The sequence below is a fragment of the Myxine glutinosa genome, chromosome 2 (assembly GCF_964187855.1).
Source record: "Myxine glutinosa chromosome 2, kmMyxGlut1.1, whole genome shotgun sequence".
NCBI classification, from domain to species: Eukaryota; Metazoa; Chordata; class Myxini; order Myxiniformes; family Myxinidae; genus Myxine; species Myxine glutinosa.
The window spans coordinates 140,116,916-140,142,838 of NC_136262.1; the positions used below are offsets into that span (position 1 = coordinate 140,116,916).

General features: G+C 40.4%; 2 protein-coding genes across 5 annotated transcripts in view; one reads left to right on the plus strand and one right to left on the minus strand.

The window, feature by feature from the left end:
• DIS3L (DIS3 like exosome 3'-5' exoribonuclease) overlaps nucleotides 1–25,923 on the plus strand; it is a 247,804-nt gene that overhangs the window by 141,723 nt on the left and 80,158 nt on the right. For both annotated transcript variants that reach the window (XM_068107004.2, XM_068107003.2), the window contains 3 exons: nucleotides 13,521–13,682; nucleotides 15,306–15,559; nucleotides 15,832–15,924. In XM_068107004.2, the coding sequence (XP_067963105.1) occupies nucleotides 13,521–13,682; nucleotides 15,306–15,559; nucleotides 15,832–15,924 (509 nt within the window). The remainder of the gene's footprint in view (nucleotides 1–13,520; nucleotides 13,683–15,305; nucleotides 15,560–15,831; nucleotides 15,925–25,923) is intronic.
• Nucleotides 10,278–12,863, minus strand: LOC137422694 (uncharacterized). Of its 3 annotated transcripts, none has more exons than XM_078771755.1 (4): nucleotides 12,801–12,863; nucleotides 12,469–12,705; nucleotides 12,226–12,316; nucleotides 10,278–11,025 (listed from the first exon to the last, which is right to left on the minus strand). In XM_078771755.1, the coding sequence occupies exons 1-4, from the start codon at nucleotides 12,842–12,844 to the stop codon at nucleotides 10,939–10,941; spliced, it is 459 nt and encodes a 152-aa protein (XP_078627881.1). In that variant the 5' UTR covers nucleotides 12,845–12,863; the 3' UTR covers nucleotides 10,278–10,938. The 3 variants fall into 3 exon arrangements, 2 of the variants coding, with proteins under 2 accessions (XP_078627881.1, XP_067965489.2); XM_068109388.2 differs by lacking the exons at nucleotides 12,226–12,316; nucleotides 12,469–12,705; nucleotides 12,801–12,863 and adding exons at nucleotides 11,179–11,450; nucleotides 11,581–11,671; nucleotides 11,819–11,993; XR_013622388.1 differs by lacking the exons at nucleotides 10,278–11,025; nucleotides 12,226–12,316; nucleotides 12,801–12,863 and adding an exon at nucleotides 11,650–11,671 and having other exon boundaries at nucleotides 12,469–12,760.

The following is a 25,923-nucleotide window of genomic DNA, read 5'->3' on the forward strand; positions in this document are numbered from 1 at the left end:
ATACAAGGTGTGGCTCAGTTCTCATATATGGTGTATCTATAACTCCTTCGTCCTTTGTCATTTCTAATTTTACTCCCATATAAAATTTAAGTGGTTTCATTTCTTTTAGTGTTTTTTCAATCAATGTTTGAACAGCAGGTTTAACTATTTCTACAGCATCAACTATAGACTCTGGTTCAGGAGGTTTGAAGTTAAAGACTCTTATTTTAATATGTCCTTTGAATGCGCCATCAGAGTTTTTAGTTGTGATAAAATTTGATAAATGTAGAATTGTTTTAAGATGTATTTCGTAGCCTTTCTTGAGGATATTTTTATTACATGCAGAACAGTGTTTTGTTTCCTTCTGAATAGGAGATAGTAGGTGAAGTAGATTAAATGTGTGTTTGTTAGTTTTAAGGTGTCTTTTGTATTGTTTATATTCTTGTTCACAAACGTCGCAATACGTTGCTTTGATCATATTTATTTATATAGTAAAATTATACTTAAAACAAAGTGCCTTTTTTAGAGGCTTTTTAAAAGATGAAACTGTGCTTAAAGTAAAACACCTTTGAGCTTTTCAACTCGTTTTATGTATATAACTTTACTTAAAGTAAAACACCTTTGAGCTTTTCAACTCGTTTTATGTATATAACTTTACTTAAAGTAAAACACCTTTGAGCTTTTCAACTCGTTTTATGTATATAACTTTACTTAAATTAAAACACCTTTGAGCTTTTCAACTCGTTTTATGTATATAACTTTACTTAAAGTAAAGCGTCTATGTATTAGCCAGAAAGTTTAGATACTCTAGTTCATCAATTTCGATTTCACTATCTGAGTCATCAATAAAGCTACTCTCATAACTATCATTTGAACACAAACTATTAGTATCATAACTATCTTCAGATCCTAGACTCTCAGTATAATAACTCTCAGAGTATTGACTGTTAATATCACTCATTTACATACCATTAAACTTCCATCAATATCTATATATTTTCTTTCATTAGAACTAATAACCACAATATTTTTTACATTAAATGTTATTTTCAAATAATCTCTAATAATCAGAGTATGGAATGATAGTTCACCACTAATATTCATATTATTAATTTCACCCACATCTTTGGGTCTATTAAAGAATATACAAATGTTTCCTCTAGAATCGTTGATGGTCTTATCATTCATTTTCAAAGCTTCTTTATCAATGACCTTTTCAAGCTTTGAGTAAATTGTTAGTAGTAGTGGAGAAACTTTTGTCAAATTTACTTTAATAGAGTTATTAATTAACATAGCTTGCCCCGTAAATTTAATAAAAGGACACATGTTATTCTCCATTATGGGTTTAATCCAAAAATTTCCATATTTATCTTTGTTCAATTTAACATCTTTGACATATTTTTCTATATCTTCCACCGAAGTAGAGATTGATTGAAATTTGTCTTTTGTGTTTTACTTTAAGCACAGTTTCATCTTTAAAAAAGCCTCTAAAAAAGGCACTTTGTTTTAAGTATAATTTTACTTTATAAATATGATAAATTCTGAAGGATATTTAGAATTTCCAGACTCTCCATATGATAAATTAGAAATCTGCCACCATTGTGGTAGAATAGGGCTTAATAATGAGGGTTCATATAAACAATGTATTTTCTGTGATTTAATTTTAATTAATGATAATAAAAAATATAGAAAAATATATAACTCTTTTAAATTAGAACCAAAAATGAATTACTTTACAAGATTAATAAGAGAGATGAATGTTAAGTATTATGGTGATAATACACCATTTCTTACAAGGGAAGAGACTATTTGTATTGAGGAAATGTATAAGGGTTTAATGATATTTATTATTTAAAATAATTTTAATGGAAATGTTAATACAAGATACTATATAAACAAAATAATGGATTATTTTGAAATTAAACCTGAACTCAGGATAAAATATAGAGTTTCTCAAAAAACTCAAAAAAAGTTAGATGACTTGTTTTCCAAATATATAAATGAATGATTTTTTACCCGTTTGGGAAAATAAGATAAAATTTAATAACCATAAAAATCTTCCAAATTCATTGAGATGTCTAATAGTCGGTTCAAGCGGATGTGGAAAAACCTGTTTACTTTTAAAGATGCTCCTTAGTCCTAATTTTTTAGATTATGATAATTTAATAATTTTTACAAAGTCAAGTTTTCACCCCGAGTATCAACTACTCTCACGGGGTTTTAATGCGGGTCTTAAAAAGGAAGACATTATCGGTTTATTTAAACTTCAAAACAAACTAAATGATTATAATATTGATGATATAATACAATTATTTTGTGATACACAGAAATCAAAATCAAAACCAAAACCCATAACTTGTATTCTCAGTGATAATACGGATGATATACCTTCACCTCAAGATTTAGATAAATCAAAAAAGAACCTCGTTATCTTTGATGATTGTGTTAATGAGAGAAACCAAACAGTAATGGATAGCTACTATACAAGAGGGAGACATTCTTCTTGTAATTGTATTTATCTTAGTCAGTCATATTTTCAACTCCCTCGGCGCTCAATAAGAAACAATGCTAATATTTTAATTTTATTTAAGTTAAATTCAATAGATACAAATAATTTTTGGAGAGATAATTTTACTACATTATGTAGTAAGAAGGAATTTGAAAATAATATGAAACACATGATTGGAAAATATAAATATATTGTTGTGAAACAAGATGAGATACTAAATGATATTTTTCAATAAATAAATACAGAAAATGAATACCGAAGAAAGAGTAAGAAAGTTTAAAGAACATCAAGAGTTGGTTTCAAAAGTTGTAAAGCAACAGGAAGACATAAAGAAGAAAAGGAGACAGAAACTAACTGGTGAAGAAGCCTTTGAAAGAAAACAAGAGAAATTTTTAAAACCACTTTTAAAAACTCAACAAACGATTTCACCTACAGTTCCCACAGTAGAATTTACTCCGAAAAAATTTCAAATGCTCAAAGATTTTAGTCAAATGACAGAGCAAGAACTTGGAGAATTAGAATATGATGATGAAGGATTATTTCGGCATCTTGAGAAGGTAAATAAACTTTCCAATTATATTGTAGAAGCTCTTCAAAACAATGAATATTTGAAGGGTTCAAAAACCAGAGCAGGTCTCATTCCAACAGAAGAACCAGCACAGTTCCATCTTGTGAAAGAAAAGTTATTGATATTTAATGATAAATTGGTGTTCTTAAGTTCTGACCAACCAAATGTTGAATTAACCCCAAGATTAATGTTTCTTCTAACAAAAGATGGACATGCTAATTCACCTTATTTTGATGAACCGCTTGATATGGAAAGAGAGGAAGATAGAGAGTATATTGAGTTGCTAAACGCACTTGATTATGGAGTTTCTGTTGCTGGTAAAAGTAAGAAGAATGAGAAGGAGAAACATATTATTGATGCTTTAAGTAAGCTTGGTTCGGGTGTTAGTTTTCTTCCAAATGACCCATCACAATTAGTTAATAGGTTATTATTGTTGTTTGGTAGTAAGAAGGCTGGAAACAACAATTGTTTTAATGAAGCATCCGCCATTTTAGATCAGTTGATGAATATGAAAATAATTAATAAATGTCAATACAAAGATATTTTATTAGATATTAAATAAGATGAGAAGCACAATTCTTAGTTTTAATTTCACAACGAGTGATTACACAGCTTCATTCCCTTACCCACTACAACTTGACCCCACAAAAGAATATGAGGCTTCTTTGTTGTCAATGGAGACTTACAATACCCTTTTTAATATCACAGAGAAAAACAACAAGTTTAGTTATAATCCAGGAAGTGGATATAAAACTATAACCGTTTCACCCGGTGCTTACGAGATTTCTCAAATATCTTCAGAAGTCTCTCGCCTTATGAAAGAACAAGGTGATGAACCAATAAATATTGTAATAGATATTCAAAAACACACTTCAAAATCAACTATTAAACTTAAAAATAATTATAAAGTTGATTTCACGATTGAAAATTCGTTCAGAGCTATTGGGTTTCTCTTCTAAAAAGATTGAAACTAACGGGACGTCTTACAGTGATAATGTCATTCAAATATCCTCTGGTATAAATTCAGTATTAATTCATTGTGATTTGATTGATGGTGCTTATAACGATGGAATAAGAACAAATACAATATTTTCATTCAGTGCATACTCAACCCCGATTGGTTATAAATTTAATATGGAACCAAAAAATCTTGTCTATTTACCTGTGTCAGGAAAAACCATATACAGAGTAAATTTTAGGATAACCGACCAAGATAATCGTATGATATCCTTTAATGATGAAATTATATCCATCAGAATTCACCTACGTGAAGTTTTTCAATAAATAAATAATGGTTATTGTGAGAAAACACGAGTTGGGAAAATATAAAATAATTACAGGGGATGGGATGTTCCTTTCACCATACTATAAGGGTGAAGGTATGTTTCTTGGTAGAGGATACTATAAACCAAAGAGACAACGGGGTGTGGGACATCAATTTAGAAATAAAGGAGATGGGATAATTGATACTCTAATGGGTATTGGTTCAACCATCCTTAAACATAAAGACCTAATTGGTTCAACTGCTTCAGCCTTGGGCTCAGTTGCGGGTGCTATAAAGAGTATAAAAGATGCTCAAAAGGAGTCTCATAAATTACAAGCAATCAAAGAAATTAAAAAAGGTAAAACTCAACTATCTTCACAAGAACGACAAAAAATCATTAAAATACTTGGGTCAGGGTTTCAACAATTTTAATGCTCTATAAATACAAGTATGGAAGCGATTGATAGTATCTATGATTTGGATGATACGATTATCATTTCAAACTCTACTAAAAAGGAAGACTATTTTAAGGTAAATGCTATAACAGGAACAGACTGGAATTCAAACGGAACAAAAAGTTTTGAAATAAATAATCAACAAACTTACTTGAATATAGCTGATAGTTTCTTGCTGTGTAAATTTAAATTCACTAAGACTGCGAATAATACTAATGCTACACTCGTAAATGATTTCTTCTGGAAAATGTTTGATAGTGTCCGCCTGTATATTGGAACACAAGAGGTTGAAGCGGTTGATTATGTCTCTGCTATATCTGAAATGATGAAATTTACACTATATTTGTTTAGTGATAGAATGGGTAAGGGAGCTGTTGAAGGTTTTATTCCTGATATGTCAACGGGAACAAATGCTGACCCTGGTTATAGTCAAAGGAAGTCAATGTATAATGATGATACAAAAGCAGAGAATAGTTTTACCGTAGCAGTACCTCTGAAAGGTATATTTGGATTTTGTGATTATGATAAAGTTTTGTATGGTCTTAAAATTAGATTTCAACTACAAAGGAATGATAATGTAAATAGGTTGCTTTTTGGGGTTGAAAATGCTTTTGGCGACAATAATAAATTTGTTATTAATGATTTGTGTTGGTATATTAGTGAATATACTCCTAATCTTAAAATGGAAGAGATGTTAAATAGAAGACTTAACTCAAAGAAACCGCTAAATGTATCATACCTTAAAAGAAGATGTCAACATGTTAAACTGGAACACACTACCTACACTTGGAATTTGGGTGTTCTTGAAGGAAAGCCACGATACCTATGGCTCATTTTTAAGAAACCAGATGGAGAGGAGGGTACTGATAAGAATAATGCGCTGAGTGATAATGCTAAGGTGAAACAACTTCGGGTTTCTCTTGATGGAACATTTTATCCGCGAGATAGATTGGAAATTGATTGGGAAAAAAAAGATTATGCGGAAGCCTACAAGTCTTACCAAAAGGTGTGTGAAAGCAACGGTAATAATGAACCTATTTTGGATATGGTTGCGTTTCAAAAACTTTATACCATCTATGCAATTGACCTGAGTTCTCAAAAGGAAACTATAAAGTCTAATAGAGTGGATACTTCTCTATACATTGAAAGAGGAGAGAATGAAGAAGTTGATGCTTATTGTTTGCTTTTGGAGGAAACAGAATTACAGATTAATACAGATAATGGTGTTATGATTAATATCACATAGGTTTTTTCTCATAAATAAATGAGTAGGAAAGAACTGGTATATGTTAATCAAATCAATCTTAATAAATTAACATCTTGTATTCAAAATCAAAAGCCTTGTATTATTAACGTTAATACAATTCAAAGAAAAGGAGCAGTAAGAATTGATGTTTTACTCACAAGAGAGCAGGTAAAAACACTAAATGATGCTGGTTCACTTAAAATTAAAATGACAAAACCTATGTTAAAGAAATATTCAATACAAGAAGGAGGATTTCTCCCGTTTCTAATTCCTTTATTTGCTGGTTTAAGTGCGGCGGGAGCATTGACTGGTGGTATCTCAGCAGCGGTAAAAACTGCTAACGAAAGGAAGGCACAACTAAAAGCTCAAAAAGAATTGGAAAGACGTAACAAGGAGTTGGAGAAACAAATTAGTGGAAGTGGTGTAATTGTGGATTTTGCTCAAAAACTTGAAAGTCTACCTGATAAAGCTAGATTGTTAGTTGGAGATATGCTTTCCTCTATCGCTCAAGCGGGTGTTAAACTAACTAAAAGGGGTAATGGGTTATATCTTTCTCATAAATAAATGGATAAATGGTTTAAACAATTTGGAAAGAATACAACGTCAAATATAGAACTTACTAAATATTGTAAAAAACTAAAAATTGATAATGTGGTTATTTGTATGAGAGATGAATTAAAAAAGTTGTCCAAGAATACAATGAATATTATTATGAATTTAGACACACAGAATGGTTCTCATTGGGTTTGTATTCATAATAGTCAGGATAAATATTATTTTGATAGTTATGGTATGCCACCGCCTGTTGAAGTAATACAATTCTTACAGAATGGTGTTTATCAAACATTTCAAGTTCAAGAAATTAATTCTAAATGTTGTGGTCAATTATGTTTATATGTATTATTTCAACTCAACAATAATGAAAATTTTTATGATATCATTTTTAATCTAATATAAATGACTTATGTTGGAAAAGATGGTTCTATCTTTGGAAAATCCTCTCAGGATATTGATTTATCAAATTATTATACAAAGGCACAGGCTGAACGACAAAAATATAGTATAAGTAAAAATATTAATATGAAGAATACTTATAAATTAATCAATTATCCAAACCCGACAGATGCAAATGACTTAATTAGATTTAGTGATTTATCACAATATATATTTTTAAAGAAAACAGCACGTTTTGTTAAACAAGTAAAATTTACAACCACAACACCCGGTTATACTGACCATACACCTTTCCTCATTCAATTTAACTATCTGTTTACAATTGAATTTTATAAAGAAGGACATATAGTTAATATGCGAATCAATAAATGGGGGTATGATATGCCTGATTTAGGGTATAATTGGTATTTTTCAATAAACTTAGAAGACCTACATGATTTGAATCAGTCTCGTAAAGAAGAATATTATCCGCTTGGTGAGGATAAGGATTTATGTGGAAGTACAATTAGTAAACAACAAATACATGGTTTTAAGAAAAGAAAAATATATGATAGTATAGCGATGGTTAGCATGACAAAGAAGGAAGGTAATGAGATAAGGATAGAAAGCCGAGGAATACAAACCGATTTGGTAGTGGGAAGATGGGGTGGTTTTACCTGTTATAATATTAATCTCACATATATTTCGGATACATAAATGGCAGGAAAAAGACTACAAGAGAATTATAATTTTTGTATTCAGGGATACCTACAAGAAAAGGGTGCTCGGTATTACATACCTTATGATTTGGAGCATATACATGGAAATTTTGTCATTAAAAAGTGGCCTTATACTGATATTGCTAAACCCACAAATAGAGACTTGTTTAAAATATTAAATAAAAATGAACTTCTCAAAGTTATGAAATATAAAACTCTTTTAGAAATCGTCATCAAATCTTATTGGTATCCTATTATGAGAAAAATAATTATAGATACAAGAATATCTCAAAATCCAGATGAGTATATGTATAATATTATTTGGGGCTCAAGCTCAAGGGTAGCAAGGGATGAGGAAGGAGTTGAAGAAGAGAAGGAGGAAGGAGTTGAAGAAGAGAAGGAGGAAAGAGAGAAGGAGGAGAAGGAGGAAAGGGAGAAGGAGGAGAGGGAGAAAAAGGCGAAGGAGGAGAAGGATGAAAGGGAGAAGGAGGAGAGGGAGAAAAAGGAGAAGGAGGAGAAGGATGAAAGGGAGAAAAAGGAGAAGGAGGAGAGGGAGGAAAGGGAGAAAAAGGAGGAGGAGGAGAGGGAGGAAAGAGAGAGGGGGGAAAAATATAAAAATATGACCATTCCTGAGATTAATGAAAGATTGAAGTTATTACGACAAATAAATCAATCTCAACGCACCGAAGAGGAAAATAAAGAACTAATGACTCTTATGAAGATATTGGTTTTAAAATTTGCTATAATAAATTCAGAGAGCAGATATACAACATATAGTTGATGATGTTGGTGTTATTGACTTTAGTTAGTTTTATTTGTAAATAAATGGAGGAGAGAGTGAAGGCATTGCTAAGGATTCTTTATGTTTTAAAAATCAAGATAGAAATGTATATGTTGAAAACCCAAAAGGCTTTGGCACTATGTAGGACATTTTCTCATAAATAAATATGAGTTATTGTCTCAAATGTAAAAAGAAAACTAAATCTAAAAATATCTCCTTTGTTAAAGCTAAAAATAATAGAGTTTATCAAAAAGGAATATGTCAAGTGTGTGGCTCTAAAAAGTGCCAATTCATCTCTCCTAAAAGTGGAGGAGACATACAAAAGTTTTTGTCAGGAAGTAAATTTACAACAACTGGAATTCCAGGGGAACTACATCTACCTGGATATTTTTTCTGTGGTCCTGGAACAAACCTGGATAAAAGATTAGATGAGGCTGACAATCCTAAACCTTGGTCTAAACCTACAAATAGGGTTGACGAAGTGTGTATGAAGCATGATATTGCTTATGGGAAAACCACTACGTTGACTGAAAAACATAAAGCCGACAGAGAAATGTTGTATAATTTGTCTTTGATACAAAATCCAACGTTGAGAGAGAAGGTTGATAGGTTTATTGTGAGAAATTTGATAAATGCTAAATTGAAACTTGGCCTTGGTTATTCACCCTCAAAAAACTATTAGGCTCTAATGATGTCATCAAGACTGAGGAGCTTTTGGCTGATGAATTACATAAACCTATAATCACAAAGTTTAAAAGAAGGAAAGTTTATTCTAAATACACCGACCACATATGGTCCGCTGATTTAATCGAACTAAAAAATGATAAGGGATACAAGTATGCTTTAACCGTTATTGATTTGAGGAGTAGATTTGCTTGGGTTGTTCCTTTGAAAAACAAGAGAGGTTATACTCTGATGTTAGCCTTCCAACAGATATTTAATAAAAGTAAAAGAAAACCAAAGAAACTGTGGACCGATGAGGGAACAGAGTTCTATAACAAAATATTTATGAAATTTCTTAAGCGGGAGGGTATTAAATTATACAGCACCTTTAATGAAGGAAAAGCAGTTGTTATTGAGCGTTTTAATCGTACTTTAAAAGAGAAATTATATAAAAAATTCACACAACTCGGTTCCCAAAAATGGGTGTATTTTATTCAGGATATTGTAGATAATTACAATAATACAGTTCATTCATCAACAAAATCAAAACCATCAGAAACATTTACAAAATTAGAATATGAAAAGGAGATTAATTTGAGAAAGCCCAAGTTCAAAGTTGGTGATATTGTAAGAATACACAGATGGAAAAGTCATTTTGAGAAAGGTTATACAAAGAGATGGACTAATGAATTATTCAAAATCGTTGATGTAATGGATACTATGCCTTGGACTTACAAATTATATGATATGAATTGGGAAGAAATCTTGGGTTCATTTTACTCACAAGAATTACAAAAAACAAAACTGATAATTCATTAAACAACAACCATCCATACTTTCATCCACCCAGATTAGCTAATTTAATTAGTAGTAATAAAAAAAAAAAAAAAAAAAAAAAAATCATAAGCCACACCCACACAGACCCCACCCACAAACCCCGCCCACACAGACCCCGCCCACACAGACCACGCCCACACAGACCACACCCACACAGACCACACCCACACAGACCACACCCACACAGACCACACCCACACAGACCACACCCATCATCCCCCACCCCTGTGCGCCCCCACCCTTGATCCCCCCTCATCCCACCCCCACCTTCCCCACACACACAAGGGGAGGGGAGGGGTGGGATGAGGGGGGATCAAGGGTGGGGGTGCACCTTCTCATCTTTTTCCCTTTATTCTCTTTTTGTAATTAAGAATTAAATAATTCTGGACAAAGCGAATAAAATCAAAATTATGAAATAACATTAAAAACATAAAAATTATAATAAAACATTTTTCACAAGGTATAAATTCAGTTTCTTCCATAAATTCAGTTTCTTCCAAGGTATCATGTGGTATAAATACAGTAATAAAATCAAAATTATTAAACAACATTAAAAACATAAAAATTATAATAAAACATTTTTCACGAGGTATAAATTCAGTTTCTTCCATAAATTCAGTTTCTTCCAAGGTATCATGTGGTATAAATACAGTAATAAAATCAAAATTATGAAATAACATTAAAAACATAAAAATTATAATAAAACATTTTTCACAAGGTATAAATTCAGTTTCTTCCATAAATTCAGTTTCTTCCAAGGTATCATGTGGTATAAATACAGTAATAAAATCAAAATTATTAAACAACATTAAAAACATAAAAATTATAATAAAACATTTTTCACGAGGTATAAATTCAGTTTCTTCCATAAATTCAGTTTCTTCCAAGGTATCATGTGGTATAAATACAGTAATAAAATCAAAATTATTAAATAACATTAAAAACATAAAAATTATAATAAAACATTTTTCACGAGGTATAAATTCAGTTTCTCCCATAAAATCCAGTTTCTTCCAAGGCAATCCAACATAATGTTGTCTCCCATGTTGACTTCACCAATTTCTTTTGTGTCTGCAAGGCACAAAAGGGATTTTAAATTAAAAATCACCAAACACAGTATTTGCCTGCCGTGCCATCCCAAAACCACACGAGGGCAGTCCAAGACCATAAATGAGAAACTCCATTTATACTACACACATTGTAAGATGAAAATTTTAAACTCACATGGCCAGGGAATGAGTTGACACTCCTCCCAACTATCATCTCTGCTATTGATCTATCATCATCCTTCGGAACTCCAGGTAATTCTGTAAGGGGTAATTCAGATCCTCCCTTTGTTGGTGAGAGAGGCTGTTCAAACATTCAACCATCTCATTATGAAGACCCCTCCGAACTTCAATGAATTCTTTAAGCGTTTCATTGAAATCCTTCCTTTGTTGGTGAAAATCGTTCACTTCATTTTCAACATCAATCACCAGGTTTGATTTCTTTTGTGTCTGCAAGGCACAAAAGGGATTTTAAATTAAAAATCACCAAACACAGTATTTGCCTGCTGTGTCATCCCAATACCACATGAGGGCAGTCTAGGACCATAAATGAGAAACTCCATTTTTCCAAACAACTCACATGACCAGGAAATTGGTTGACACTCCGGTCGTCGAAGTTGTGAAATCCCTGGGTTTCATCAAACTTCATGTTGCTTGGTTGGCTTTTAATGCTGAAATAAAACAAACAGTTGACATTTAAATACCAACTCACTGGTGATATCAAAATCGCAAGACAGTATCCAAGTATCAACCAAACCGTTTAATAACACACATACACACAGTATCAAAGTTTGTGAAGAATTAATCATATATCTTACCTCAAATCCCAGGTCTTTATGAAGTCATCGATCTCATCTATTGTCTCTGCTATTGATCTATCATCATCCTTCGGAACTCCAGGTAATTCTGTAAGGGGTTCATTCAGATCCTCCCTTTGTTGGTGAGAGAGGCTGTTCAAACATTCAACCATCTCATTATGAAGACCCCTCCGAACTTCAGTGAATCTTTAAGCGTTTCATTGAAATCCTTCCTTTGTTGGTGAAAATCGTTCACTTCATTTTCAACATCAATCACCAGGTTTGATTTCTTTTGTGTCTGCAAGGCACAAAAGGGATTTTAAATTAAAAATCACCAAACACAGTATTTGCCTGCCGTGTCATCCCAAAACCACATGAGGGCAGTCGAAGACCATAAATGAGAAACTCCATTTTTCCAAACAACTCACATGACCAGGAAATTGGTTGACACTCTGGTCGTCGAAGTTGTGAAATCCCTGGGTTTCATCAAACGTCATGTTGCTTGGTTGGTTTTTCATGCTGGAATAAAACAAACGGTTAGTTAAAGGAAATAACACACAGCTCACTTTGCCACACAGCTCCTTTAACACACAGTTATTCAACCACCAACTTTGATAAAAAGGAGAAAATTAATGGATTGAAGTTTGTGAATAATTAATTATATCTCTTACCTCTCGCATAGAATTTCAAACAAGGTGTTTAATTCGTTGTCAGTCATTGGTTCTGTTGAGACATCCTTGGATAATATTAACGGGTGAGAGAGGCTTTCTAAACACTCAACCATCTCATTATGAAGACCCCTCCGAACTTCAGTGAATTCTGTAAGAGTTTCATTTAACTTCTCCCTTTGTTGGTGAAGATCAATGACTTCATTTTCAACATCAATCACCAGGTTTGATAAAGATATACTGTAAAAGAGAAAAAACAATAATTATTGAGAGGATGTTAATGATGTTCCATATAAGACAATGAATAAATTAATCGTGAGAACAAAAAAACTTACCTGTCTTCTGATAAAGCTTCATCCTCCATCCTCCAGAGAAACATAACGTGTGTTTAAAAAAGCAAAGTGTGGTTAGAGCCTTTATAGGCAAGGCTGAGTCATTGGCAAGGCTGTCATTTCCTGTGCCACGTTGGCAACTGGCTCAACAAAAGATGATGCAATGTTTCGCCATAAATGATAGAACCAAGTATGAGCCAGACTAAAGAGTGGTCTAAGGAACTACATTAAGGGGCTAGTGGGGGGAATAGGGTAAAAATTACATGTAAGTGAGAAGGATCATAGGTTCATAAGGCTAGAAGGATTATAGGTTCATAAAGGAAGAAAATCATAGGTTCATAAGGTGAGAAGGATTATAGGTTCATAAGGTGAGAAGGATTATAGGTTCATAAGGCGAGAAGGATTATAGGTTCATAAGGTGAGAAGGATTATAGGTTCATAGAGGGAGAAAGAGGTGTTTATGATTTTTGAAAAAGACAAGGGGGTAAATGACATTAGATAGGGATTTCCCATGTTAAACGGAGGTGTCCCAGAAGCAACATTTATCACCTACTTACATGGTCTATCTATTTATGAGCCTGATATCAAAGTTAAGAACGTTTTTCATAACCGACCCAATAGGTCAGCATTGTAAGTGTTGGAGGAGGAGGAAGGGAGGGTGAGGGTTTCTGAATTTCTGCCTCAATAACCATATGCTATGGCTTGTCTGTTTGCCATATGCAGGACGTGCGCATTGTGGTACGGATCGACTCGTGGGATTCCACCTCCCAGTATCCAAATGGTCACTTCGTGCGTGCGTTGGGCAAAGCTGGAGACATTGAGACTGAAGTGGCCGCCATCCTCATAGAAAGGGGTATTAGCGTTCTGCCATTCTCTGAAGCACAGGTCCTGCATGATGGATGGCGATGCTTTTGACATTGCACACACAAACCAACACCTATAATACCATTGTACTTGCTCTATGGAAATAGTATTTCTTTAAACTAGCAACGGTACCTGCCCTACGGGCGGGGCTTCAATTGGGAGGCCCAAATGAAAAGGTAAAATATCAGAAATTTAAGGCTTTTTTATTTTAAACGATTTATATTAACATCCGTTGAATCATACCACACGCAAATCAACAAAATCTGAACAGTATTTGTAGAATTTCAATATAAGCTGCATCACTGTTCATATCGGTAAATATTATTCCATCGTGATTGGAAAAACGAGAAAATTGGAAAAACAATATAGCCTATTTTACTGCAGGGGGTCCCAGGATTACCCACCCAAAATTTCGTTGCAATCGGTTCAGCCGTTTTTGCGGCACCTGGGAACAGACAGACAGACAGACAGACGCAGACATTTGGTGAATGATAGTAAGATTATTTACTGTATCTGTAGCAAGTGTTGTATGAGGTGCCCATCTCATGCGGCTCAGTGATGGTTGGTTAATTTTTTTTTATCCCATATTGTTAACCCAAGCCTGATGTTGGCTAAGCGGTTAGGGTGCCGGCTTGGGATCCTAGGATCCTCGGTTCGAATCCCGGTCGATCGCTGAATTAACGCCAGGGGGTTGACTCAGCCTGCCGTCCTTCCGAGGTCGGCAAATTGAGTACCAGTTCACTGGTAATTCCCTGCGTGTCGCAAGAGGCGACTAACAGGGTTGGCGGCAGGAAGGGCATCCGGCCATAAAACACTGCTTCAAAAAAAGGGGACCACGGTGCCCGAAAAAGGCCAAACCCTGCTCTGCGGGGAAAAACGGCCTCTAAAGGTAGTTCTTCTTCTTCTTCCATATTGTTAACCCGTCCCCTGCACAGCAGGACACGGGCTTTTGTAATCAGTTGTGTGTATGTGTGTTACTGTCCGGGCTGCAACTTTTTTTATCATTTGAGTTTTGTCATCAAATTTTCAACAAAGCTTAATTGTGAGTATATGGAGAAGTCAAATGAATAATTTAGTCAAAAGGTCAAAGGTCAGCATCGCAAAATGATCAATTTTCATCCAATTGACCTGAAATTTAAAGGATTTGCATGCTGGGTCACTGAATTGGTTCACCAATCAAAAGTTACAAGCCGGTTGTTTTTTCAGATCAAAAGGTCAAGCTTTGATAAAATCGTCAATTTTCGTCCAATTGAGCTGAAATTTTAAGGATTTGCATATTGGGTGAAATAATTGGTTCACCAATCAAAAGCTAGAAGCTGATTATTCTTTAGATCTAAAGCTCAAAGGTCAAGGCTGTATAAAATCATCAATTGTCATTTTGTATTTTAAAAAAATACTTTTCATTATTTTGAGCTATGGAAGAAGAAGAAGAAGAAGAAGAAGAAGAAGACGTCTGAATACAAATGGATGCAGATGGGCTTTGCATTTTCAGATGCTTTCGAGTTATTTTTGGTTTATTGATGTAGAGGCCAACCTTGGTCTCACTTTAATCTCCAAAGATATCTCTAAGCATCGTTCAAACATCAAGTTCAACCCCAAGTTTGATTCTCATTTTGTCCGAATGTTTCTCCCTCTGTGTCTTAGCTTCGGGAAATGCCCACCGATTCACCAACAAGTCCCTGGGCCGTAGACCCCAAGGAGGTGGCGCAACGTCGAGACCTGCGCTTGTCACACCTCATCTTTAGCATCGACCCCCAAGGTTGCGAAGATGTGGATGATGCGCTCTCAATAGTGCAATGTGATGGATTGGATTCCACCATTGAGATGGGAGTGCACATTGCTGACGTGACAAAATTTGTGCCACCTGGCGGTCCCACGGACTTGGAGGCCCGTTCCCGGTGAGTCTCCCTCTAAGTCCAAGTTATTACGAAATGATCCTTGATATTGTCACTTCTTCACGAATGCTATGCCAAACTATTTTTGCTTTTCTTTGTTTAACTTTCATGCTCGAGAGACAAGTTGCAAGTCATTTTTAGCCTGATATCAAATTGGCAAAACATTGGTTACATTAAATTCCAATTCCAATTTAATCCAAGAATGGTCATTAAATGCCAGTCCAGTCCTGTTATTACAAGAAGCAATGTCGCTGCTATCTGTTCGTGTGATGCAGTGCCACCACATACTACTTTGCTGACCGACGGTTTGACATGCTTCCTTCTGTGCTCAGCTCGAACCTCTGCTCTCTGCGTAGTGGCGAGGACAGGTGAGGAACTTTCGCCGAACTGATCCATCAAACCTAATTAAGACAAACGGTTGATTTAAATGATATATATATACACACACACACACACACACACACACACACACATATATATATATGTATATATATATATATATATATATATATATATATATATATATATATATATATATATATTGTTACGTGGTCCTCCCGGTGACTACCTTGTCTCGGTGACCCCCGGACAGTGAGAGGAACTCCGCCAGAAAGATCTATTATTTCTGCGCTTTCGTAACGCAATCAATATGAATTCCAATCAATAAGAAACCCCACACCAAGGATCCGGAATAATCAATGATATATTCCCCGAGCAATCAACAACCATCCACAATCAGCAATCAATAGTACAAAGATGTAAACTCATCTATAATAACTCTAAGATGGCCATCTTATACATTCCTCACGTGAGCCCCACTCCCGACTCCCTCCATGGTCAATGTCTCTCTCAATGTCTCCATACGCCTGTAGTTCGATCTCCACACGTGGGCGGTTGAACGGACCCTTCCTGACGTGCTTTCACCGGGCACGTCCCGTACCAGGAACAATGGCTGCAGCACGCACCTCCTGGCCAAGCCAAGCGGGTAAAGCAAAGCAGGCAAAGCAACACGCGGCTTGCCCAGCGCGCGCGGCCCCAGGTGCGACCCGTACGCGGCCTTGTAGACGGTGAGGCGAACTGTGCCAGCTGCTTGGTTTCGTGCACGAACCCACAGTGACTTGACGTGTCAAAGGGTAGTTACACGTCCCGGTAACTCCTCTCGCCAGACGGGCTTTTAAACGCCGATTCTCTTCCGTTGCTCAATCGATACCGCTCGCGTCCGAGCTCGGCGAGGAAGAAGAAGAATCGCCGCGTCTCCAGGACCTCATGTCTTTTTCTTCTTCCGTTTCCGGTCTCCTTTTTCTCAGAAGGGCTCCTGACCCTTTAATCACAACAACCTTTAATCGACTACACATTGATAAGCAAAGACCTGAATAGTAATTCACATACATTCACATAAATATGTAACACTCCCCCCCTTCAAGAAAGAAAGTTTGAACCCAGCGAAAACTTTCTTTGCCGGCCAACTTGGATAAACAAACCAGATAACTCACCCCCCCCCCCCCCCCCAAATCATCAGTTCGCCCCGGGCACAGTCATCACTTAAAAATAAAGCAACAAAATTTCACACAATCCCCTAGATTAATTCCCTCTGGACCAAGCGTCAACCACTTCTCGTTTCTCTTGAATGACGGTTAAGAGGTGGTGACCAAAGCCCCCAAATTTAAACCTCTCTATAGCACTTTTTCGGGAGGCCCAGCGGAGTATTCCCTACATGGACGCCTTAAGGAATGTGGAATTCACGGTTAGTCCGGGGAGGAAAGTTCATTACATGGACGCCTTTAAGAACGTGGAGTTCACGGTTAGTCCGTGTAGGAGCCCCGGCTCGGCGGCTCCCCCGTATATAGTGCTTCAACTTCTCCAGACTCCTAACAGTTACGGTGGGACCCCTTGTCCCAGCCGTTACCTGACTGGCGGTCTCCTTCTCGGCCAGTGCTCTGACCTTCATTCTTTCGGGAGGTGCCGTAACTCTGGGAGCCTCCATAGTAATATCGGCTGCTGCCAACCCCAAAACTACCGCCAAGTTGTCCTCTTCTGTAGACCTCTCGACGCCTACGAAATGCCTTCCCTACTGTTATGGTCCGACCCTCCAAATCCTTACCATTCCAATTCTTCTCTGCCTCTCTGGCGTCTCTTGGGCTTGCAAACGTGACAAAGCCGAACCCTCTTGACCGTTGCGTTTCCCTGTCTTTTACCACCCGCACTTCCACCAGCGGCCCATATCTGTTGAAGACAGAGGTCAGAACTTCTTCCTCTGTGTTGAAGTTCAGTCCCCCTACAAATAACTTGGAACTTTTGTCGCCATCCCGAGCTGGTGTGGTGTTATTTTCCCTGCTGTGCTCTTTACCAACCCTCGGGTTACCATAAATTTGCCCCCCGGCCAAATCATTCCCGATAATCACAGATACTCCCTCTACAGGAAGCGTGGCTTGTAAACCGACGGTGACCGGTCCTGACACCAAATCGGATTCCAAATGGATGACATGAAGTGGGGCACTAACACAGCCACCGATCCCTTGTAACCGAACACTATCACCAGTTGCGGTACTCTTTGACAATGGCAAAATGCCTTCAAGCATTAAGGATTGATGGGCTCCTGTGTCCCTCAAAACCCTAACTGGTCTTGGGTTAGTCAAGTCTCCCTTGAGTGAGACCAACCCCTCATAAATAAATGGTTGGTAACTCTTCTGTGGGCGATTTCTTACGCTTGCCATCGCATTCGGAGTGGTAATAGTCGGACTCCGCTCTGGGTCTTCCCTTTTCATGAGGTAACAACTGGACATCAAGTGTCCAGGTTTCTTGCAAAAAGCGCAAGTAGGCCCGGAGGAAAAACTCGTGGTCTGCCTCGGGCCCCCCGAAAAATAAGTTTGTCTTGGGCCCGCAGCCCTCTGATTTCGAACAGGTGGGGTATCCGCGTTGTCCCCATAATCCTCTCGAGGCCGCCGCCATGTATTGTCGTTCTCCGCACCTGCTGTTCCCCACCTCCCCTGCGGAGATCTAGGCGAGGAGTTAGGTTCGTGGACCCCTATCCGGTGTGTTAATGCATAATCATCTGCCAGGGTGGCTGCGTCCCACAACTTCGGTACTTTCTTTTCCTGCAGGTACACTTTGATGTCCTCGTGGACACACTGTTGAAATTCCTCCACCAGGATCAAGTCACGCAATGTTTTGAAGTCTTTCCTGACTCCTTTTGACTCACACCACCGATCAAACATGTTTTCTTTCACTCTGGCAAACTCCACATGGGTCTCACTCTCCCTCTTCCTGGCATTCCTGAATTTTTGCCGGTAAGCTTCCGGAACCAACTCATAGGCTTTGAGGATGTGCTTCTTCAATACCTCATAATCTGCACATTGGTCCATTGGTAGCGCCGAATAAATCTCTTGAGCTTTTCCCACCAGCACACTTTGTACTAGTATGGTCCAGGCCTCCTCCGGCCAGTTTAACTGTCGAGCCACTTTCTCAAAGTGCGGAAAAAATTTAGCGACTTCCTTTTCACTGAAGGGTGGAACCAGCCTCACATGTCTGCCCACATCCCAGGTGTTCTGGCTAGGTGTCGACCCCGTCAGCAAGGGTGGTCCCTCTCCCCGTTCTCTCATTAACTCCAGCTCCTTGAATTTAATTTCTTGCTGAAGCTCCATGTCATGTTCCTTTAATTCCCTTTCCGCTTTTCTCTCCTCTGCTTCGAGGTCCCTTGCAGCTCTCCTCTCCTCTGCTTTTCTTCCTTCTAACCTTTCCTGGAGTTCTCGTTCCACTCTCCTTTCCTCTGCTTGTTTCTCTTCTCTCCTCTCTTCTGCTTTCCTTTCTTCTTCTGCTCTTTCCTTTTCTGCTTTCCTTTCTTCTTCTTTGATCCGTTCCTGTCTCCGTAATTGCAACTCCAGTTTCCGGAGCTCAACGTCTTCTGGTTCTTCGGGTAGCCACTGCCAGGCTAACTCGTCCCATGTTCCTAATCCCACCATAGACTGTATCACCGTGGTCTGCAACTCTGCCTTCCTCAAATTAGTTCGGACCTCCAAGTTAAAATGTTTGGCCAATTTCAAGAGGTCCGACTTTAGTAACGCTCGGAACTGTGCCTCACTCGGGGTTACCGCAAAGTTCTGTGCCACAAACGCCATGGTGCCTATCGTTAACACCTGTTAACCTTCACCCAAGACTTTACCCCAATTTCCCCAAAAATTTACCAATTAATACTTAATTAATAAATTTTAATTAATAAAAATATTATTTTATTATTTTATACAATTTTAGATCCCGGACGTAGACCCAATTGCGAATCCGCAAATCGTAATTTGGACGAGCCCCCAATTCTGTTACGTGGTCCTCCCGGTGACTACCTGGTCTCGGTGACACCCGGACCGTGAGAGGAACTCCGCCAGAAAGATCTATTATTTCTGCGCTTTCGTAACGCAATCAATATGAATTCCAATCAATAAGAAACCCCACACCAAGGATCCGGAATAATCAATGATATATTCCCCGAGCAATCAACAACCATCCACAATCAGCAATCAATAGTACAAAGATGTAAACTCATCTATAATAACTCTAAGATGGCCATCTTATACATTCCTCACGTGAGCCCCACTCCCGACTCCCTCCATGGTCAATGTCTCTCTCAATGTCTCCGTACGCCTGTAGTTCGATCTCCGCACGTGGGCGGTTGAACGGACCCTTCCTGACGTGCTTTCACCGGGCACGTCCCGTACCGGGAACAACGGCTGCAGCGCGCACCTCCTGGCCAAGCCAAGCGGGTAAAGCAAAGCAGGCAAAGCAACATGCGGCTTGCCCAGCGCGCGCGGCCCCAGGTGCGACCCGTACGTGGCCTTGTAGACGGTGAGGCGAACTGTGCCAGCTGCTTGGTTCCGTGCACGAACCCACAGTGACTTGACGTGTCAAAGGGTAGTTACACGTCCCGGTAACTCCTCTCGCCAGACGGGCTTTTAAACGCCGATTCTCTTCCGTTGCTCAATCGATACCGCTCGCGTCCGAGCTCGGCGAGGAAGAAGAAGAATCGTCGCGTCTCCAGGACCTCGTGTCTTTTTCTTCTTCCGTTTCCGGTCTCCTTTTTCTCAGAAGGGCTCCTGACCCTTTAATCACAACAACCTTTAATCGACTACACATTGATAAGCAAAGACCTGAATAGTAATTCACATACATTCACATAAATATGTAACAATATATATATATTGTTGCGGATATGAGGATTGTATTTTTTTGATTGTGTGTATTGTAGTGGTAAATTGTTGTGTAACATTGGTTGGATATGGCCCCCCCTGCCTCCAGAGTTGTGTAAAGGTAAAAAGGGCGTCTCGGTAGTTAATTCCATGAAACACCACATTGAAGGACACGATAAAACCCTTGTTCAGTAGCTTATATCTTATTATGTGTTTTAGGGTAAGGCCTTGTCTTCCATTAAAATAATACTCCATTGCACCGAATCAATTAAGAATAGCTCCCCTTCAATAATTCCATTTCCCAGCCAAACTCTCCAGCTGTGGGTAAAGCAGTTCACAAGCGTGGGGTGCACGCCCTCTCATTTCGCTGCGATAGTGAATATGTGCTCCGTGCTCTGTTTGAACAGGAGGGGCGGGGTCGCCAGGGAGAGGCAAGCCCAGGGCGCGCCACGAAGGGCGGGGCTGTTCAGCCCCATGCCCAAATTAGGAAACAAGCCCGTGGCTCGCCACGAGGGGCGTGCCGTCGGCGCCATGCCCAAATAAGGAGACAAGCCCGTGGGATTACCATACAAGGTCACGAAACAGAGCACGGGGGGGGAGGGCGGTACCGAAACTGAGGAGGGCGTGTCAGACCCGCGCTGAAGGTTTGGACAGAAGGGTGCGACGATCGCTGGAACAAGCGACACCAGAGATACGGCAGATGAGTTCAGGTGCGTCAGAGGATTGGCAGTCCACCGGGAGAGAGTTCAGAGTTGCACCGGAGTTGCGTGAGAGAGCTACGAAAAGCCTTTGACAAAGAGCCGCTTCAACCAGCCCCGTTTCAACCAGCCGCGTGAAGCCCTGACGGGGCAGCGAGTGACCCTGCCGGCGTGCGCTGTAAAGCCGAATACAAGGAGCTGCCGGCGTGCGCTGTAAAGCCGAATACAAGGAGCTGCCGGCTCCTCGCTTCCCGCCCGGAGTGGACCTGCTCGCTGTGCCCTGTGATTCCACCTGCTCATCCCTCCAAACGATTCCTACCCTTCCATCCATTTGCGTACGTGAGTTTGTTCTGTTCGTGCTGTCCTGGGTAGTAAACTAAGTCAGTATAAGCTAGTAATTTGCACTGTGTTACCTGCTTTTTCATGTCCGCTGTAAATACCCGTGACTGCTCTTTTTGCTTATGTGTGTGTAAATAATAATAAACCCCGTTACTCTTCTGTACGTCTTCTTCTTCTTCCTCTTTGCATTCGTCGTCTTAGTCTTTTCCACATTGAATATCTGTGGCTCGATACGGCCAACGTTTGGGTGAATCGGGTTTAGTCGGGGAACAACTGTTCGGCCGCGGAGCCTCCGCTCGGCAAACATACCATCCTTAACCGCGGACCGTAACAATTGGTGTCAGGAATGTCGGATTCGGACCTGGGACTAAATTCATTTCGCCCAAATTTTGGAACACCAATTGTACTATTGGCGTAACAATTGGTGTCTGGGAGTGAGATTCGAGGCCCGAACCAAATTTTTAAAAACATCTAGAAAAAAATTTGGTCAAAATTTGGAGCTGCTGGAAATTTGTGTTGTTTGAAAGCAAAACCCGAATTTTGAAATCGCGCCATGGCTGGTCAAGGCGACGGGATGTCGGTGGGAGAGATAGACGGGGTAGAATCGACCCAGGACCTCGGGGAAATGTATGTGGAGGAAAGGGAGGAGGAGAAAAATGGCAATGTGGTTGCGGAGGTTTCAGACGCGCAAAATGGCGCTCTCGCGCACGTGGTATCAGACGCACAAAGTGGCAGCTCGCACGAGCGCGGGGTAGCCGCGCCCGCTGCGCAAATAGCGGGCTTTGATGTGGGAGACTTCATGGCGCAATTCACCGAGATGCTGAGAATAGAGGGGGAGAAATTGAGTAATAAAATGGAAGCAATAACGAACGAATTGGAGGGCCAAATGGGGGTAATAAGGGACGAAAGGAGGGCTAACAGTGAGCGATTGGGAAACCAAATTGAAGCAATAACGAACGGAATGAGGGCCGATATGGAGCGAATCGGCAAGATTGGGGACAGAATGTGTGACCGCATGCAAAAATGTGGGGAGACCATGGATCGCATGGTGGGCGAAAGGGTCCCAGGGGTGCACGACGAGGTAACGCGGGTCGAGAAGCACTGGTTGAACGAAGCGGAGAAAAGCGCGGGTACAATGACGGGGGTAGAAATCGCGACACGGGGTTTGGAAAAGCCGGCGACCGATGAGGTAGAGGGAATTTTATTAAAGCCAACGGTCGTCGAGGTGAGTAAAGAAAAAGTGGAAGTGGGCATTGAAATTGAAGAGACCGGGGACTTAGAAAACCACTCGCGGCGGGAGGAAAAGATGGAATATGTACAAAGTCCCTGCTCAAATCATGATGATGTACTCGCTAATCCAAATGGAAGTTTGCAGGTTCGCGTGGAGAAAATAATCCCCCAGGTGAGTCGTGCTGTGTATTGTGCGGGTAGATTTTGTAAGAGGATGTTTAGCGACAAAAGAATTGTCGCGCGATTGGGATCGAGGAAGCACCCGGGCGTTGGTGAAGGGTCCCGTGTGAGTAAAAATGGCACGCGTGTCAGGAAAAAGTGTGCGTCAAAGAGTGAGTGTGTTATAAAGTGTGGGAGTGAAACCGAGTGCGAGCGAGAATGCACGTCGGGGTGTACGGAGTGTGACACAGGGAGTGAGAGCAATACGGAGTGTACGTGCGAGGGTGAGTGTGACACGGAGAGTAAGGTGGTGGTGGAATGTGTGCGAGGAAGCACACCTGAGTTAGTGGTAGCGCGAGTGTGGGAGAGCCCATGTGAGTGCGTTAGTGGGTGGATGCCAGAGTGCACGCCCATGGTGAGTGTTACGGAGGACGTAACGGAGGAGAGGTGTGGACCGAGGTGTGCGAATGGCGAGTGTGCGCGAGAGGTGTGGTGTGTAACAGGGAGTACGTTGGTGGAATGGACAGACGGCGTTGGAACGCCGGGTTTTGTGAGGGTGAAAGGGGTAGCGTATGCGTGTGAGCATGCCGGTGAAGCATCGACGGTAACCGGGTTAGCGGTTAGAGCGACGGATAGCCGATGCGAGCACTCGGTGCGAGGAGCCCTTTGTTGGATGCGAGGCCCGGCGCGGATCGATACTGCGCCGCTTCTCTTCGAAGCGTCGTTGCCGATTCGGGCTTGGCCCCGCCCCGCACGGTCGAGTCCGGGCTTTGTCGGGTGAGGCGACCGGTCCGGTTCAAGGGCGAGTGGGAGGAAGCGGAACGGTGCCCCCTCGTGGGGACGGGGTTCCGACTGGGGGAGATTGAGCCATCAGGCCCGGTACCGCAAGGTACCGCGCCGAGATGGTGCGTGGAATCTTGGCCCGACCAAACCACCTCCCTTGAACCGAAACCCGGACGGATTCAACCTGCAGGCGACCAAACCACCCGAATTCATTGCTCGGCTTTGCGAAGCCGAGTTTAATGATGTCATCATGACGCACCGAGGCTAGGATATAGCGGACTGTGATGATGATAATAGTGATAGTGTTTTGATCCGAAATTTAGAAAAGCGAATAGAATTGGCAGTAATTGGAAAATTTTTGATTTGTGGAAATTGGACGAGCAAAATTTATAGTAAGAGATGCCCCATGTGATGGGATGGCCAATCCACCATCCCTCACAGCGGGGGGCAAAGGAGCACTAGATTTATGGGGTTTATGGCAGTGAAAACTAGCCTGGGAGGGTTAGGATATATCGTGTGTAGGGATCTAGAAGAGGACATTAGGTAACGTTAAGGTTAGGTAGTGACAGATACCTGTAGTGGGGACGCAGGTAGATTAGTGTGGATGATAATGACGAGGGAGCGCAATAATGTAAGGGGTGACTGGGAAGCGCAAGTTTCAGAGGGGAGTAGTTAGATGAGATGATGCCGTGTGAGTGTTGGAAGTGTATTTAGAAGTGTATTGTGAAAAGTGTATGGTGACCAGGTGTGATTGCACAGGTGTGCAACTGAACAGGTGGATGGAGCAGTGTATGGATGAGTGATGGTGATGTGTATTGTGTTGACCAAATGGTCCAGGGAGGAGGAGGGTGCAGGTGGCACCAGGTGTGAGTGCACAGGTGTGCAACTACAGGTGAATGGAGAATGGGAGTGTGGAATACATGGAGTGTGGAATATATGGGGTATTGGAATGGATGGTCGTGGAGTGAGTATGGTGGAAACTATGGAGTGGAGTGGATGGTGCGAAGGTGTGAATGGGGGAAGGATGGACCCCCATCACGAATACCCGGGGAGGGTAGTGTAAGTGTTAGGTAGAGGGTATAGGTAAATTGTGGTTGGATATTGGCATCTGTGGTGCGGGTGAGAGAATGGTATTTGGATGGGTGCATTAGTGTTGTGGAAATGGCTGGGCGTGTAGCCTGTTAGTGTGTGTAGTTGGTTTGGGCACTCCACCACTGTGAGGATGTCGGCCAGGTGAGGCCGCAGGTGGGCTCTGGGAGCCGGTAGAGTTGTTGTGGATGGGGCCTGAGGATCCGGAGGATGGACCCGGGTAGCCCAGTGCCAGAGGGCACCGAGTGGGGTGACAGAGCCAGGAGGGGCCTTCCCCAGGTAGATAGGTTAGGGTAAGGAGCAGGTAAGCACGGGTGGCAACTACAGTGGTGGAGGTGTGCAGGTGGGTAGACCTGCTGGGAGAGCTACACGCCCCAGCCCAGAAATTGTGCAAGGGCACCGGGAGATGAATCGGGGGAGTGAGACCCCAAATTGAGAAGCACCACAGTTTGGTCAATGGGAATTGGTTTTTAGAACCTATAGTGTAAGTTGGCCAATGGATTGGCAGGGAGAGACCCCGGGTAGTGTAAAGTGTGTTAATGTCATTTAGAGGATAGTTAGGATTGAAGTCTCCTCGCACCATCTACATCCACTCACCTGAGGTGACAGGGACTCCACACCATGCCATGTTTAATTATTTTTATGTGCAAATGTTTTGGATTGTGAGACGCATCATGACGTGGGTGTGACATTGTGCTTGATGTTCCATCTCTCCCTCCTTATGAGGATTGATGATGAATTGGTGATAGCAAATTCTGAAGTAGAGGGATTGTGGTGACGAATTTGGTATAAGGGAAATATGGGGAAGACGTGACAGTAGCGACGAATTTGTAAATGTGTAGATTTTGTAAATATGGGGTAAGGGCAAGGGTAGTGTAGGTGACAGGGGGGGTGA

Bases quoted from the DNA above. Each gene is read 5' to 3' on its own strand.
- LOC137422694 (XM_068109388.2), bottom strand. From the start codon at position 11,970: ATGGTTGAATGTTTGAACAGCCTCTCTCACCAACAAAGGGAGGATCTG. The intron at 11,672-11,818 runs GTAAGATATATG...GTTTTATTTCAG, and splicing joins ATAAAGACCTGGGATTTGAG to CATTAAAAGCCAACCAAGCA. The intron at 11,451-11,580 runs GTGAGTTGTTTG...TGTGCCTTGCAG, and splicing joins TCAACCAATTTCCTGGTCAT to ACACAAAAGAAATCAAACCT.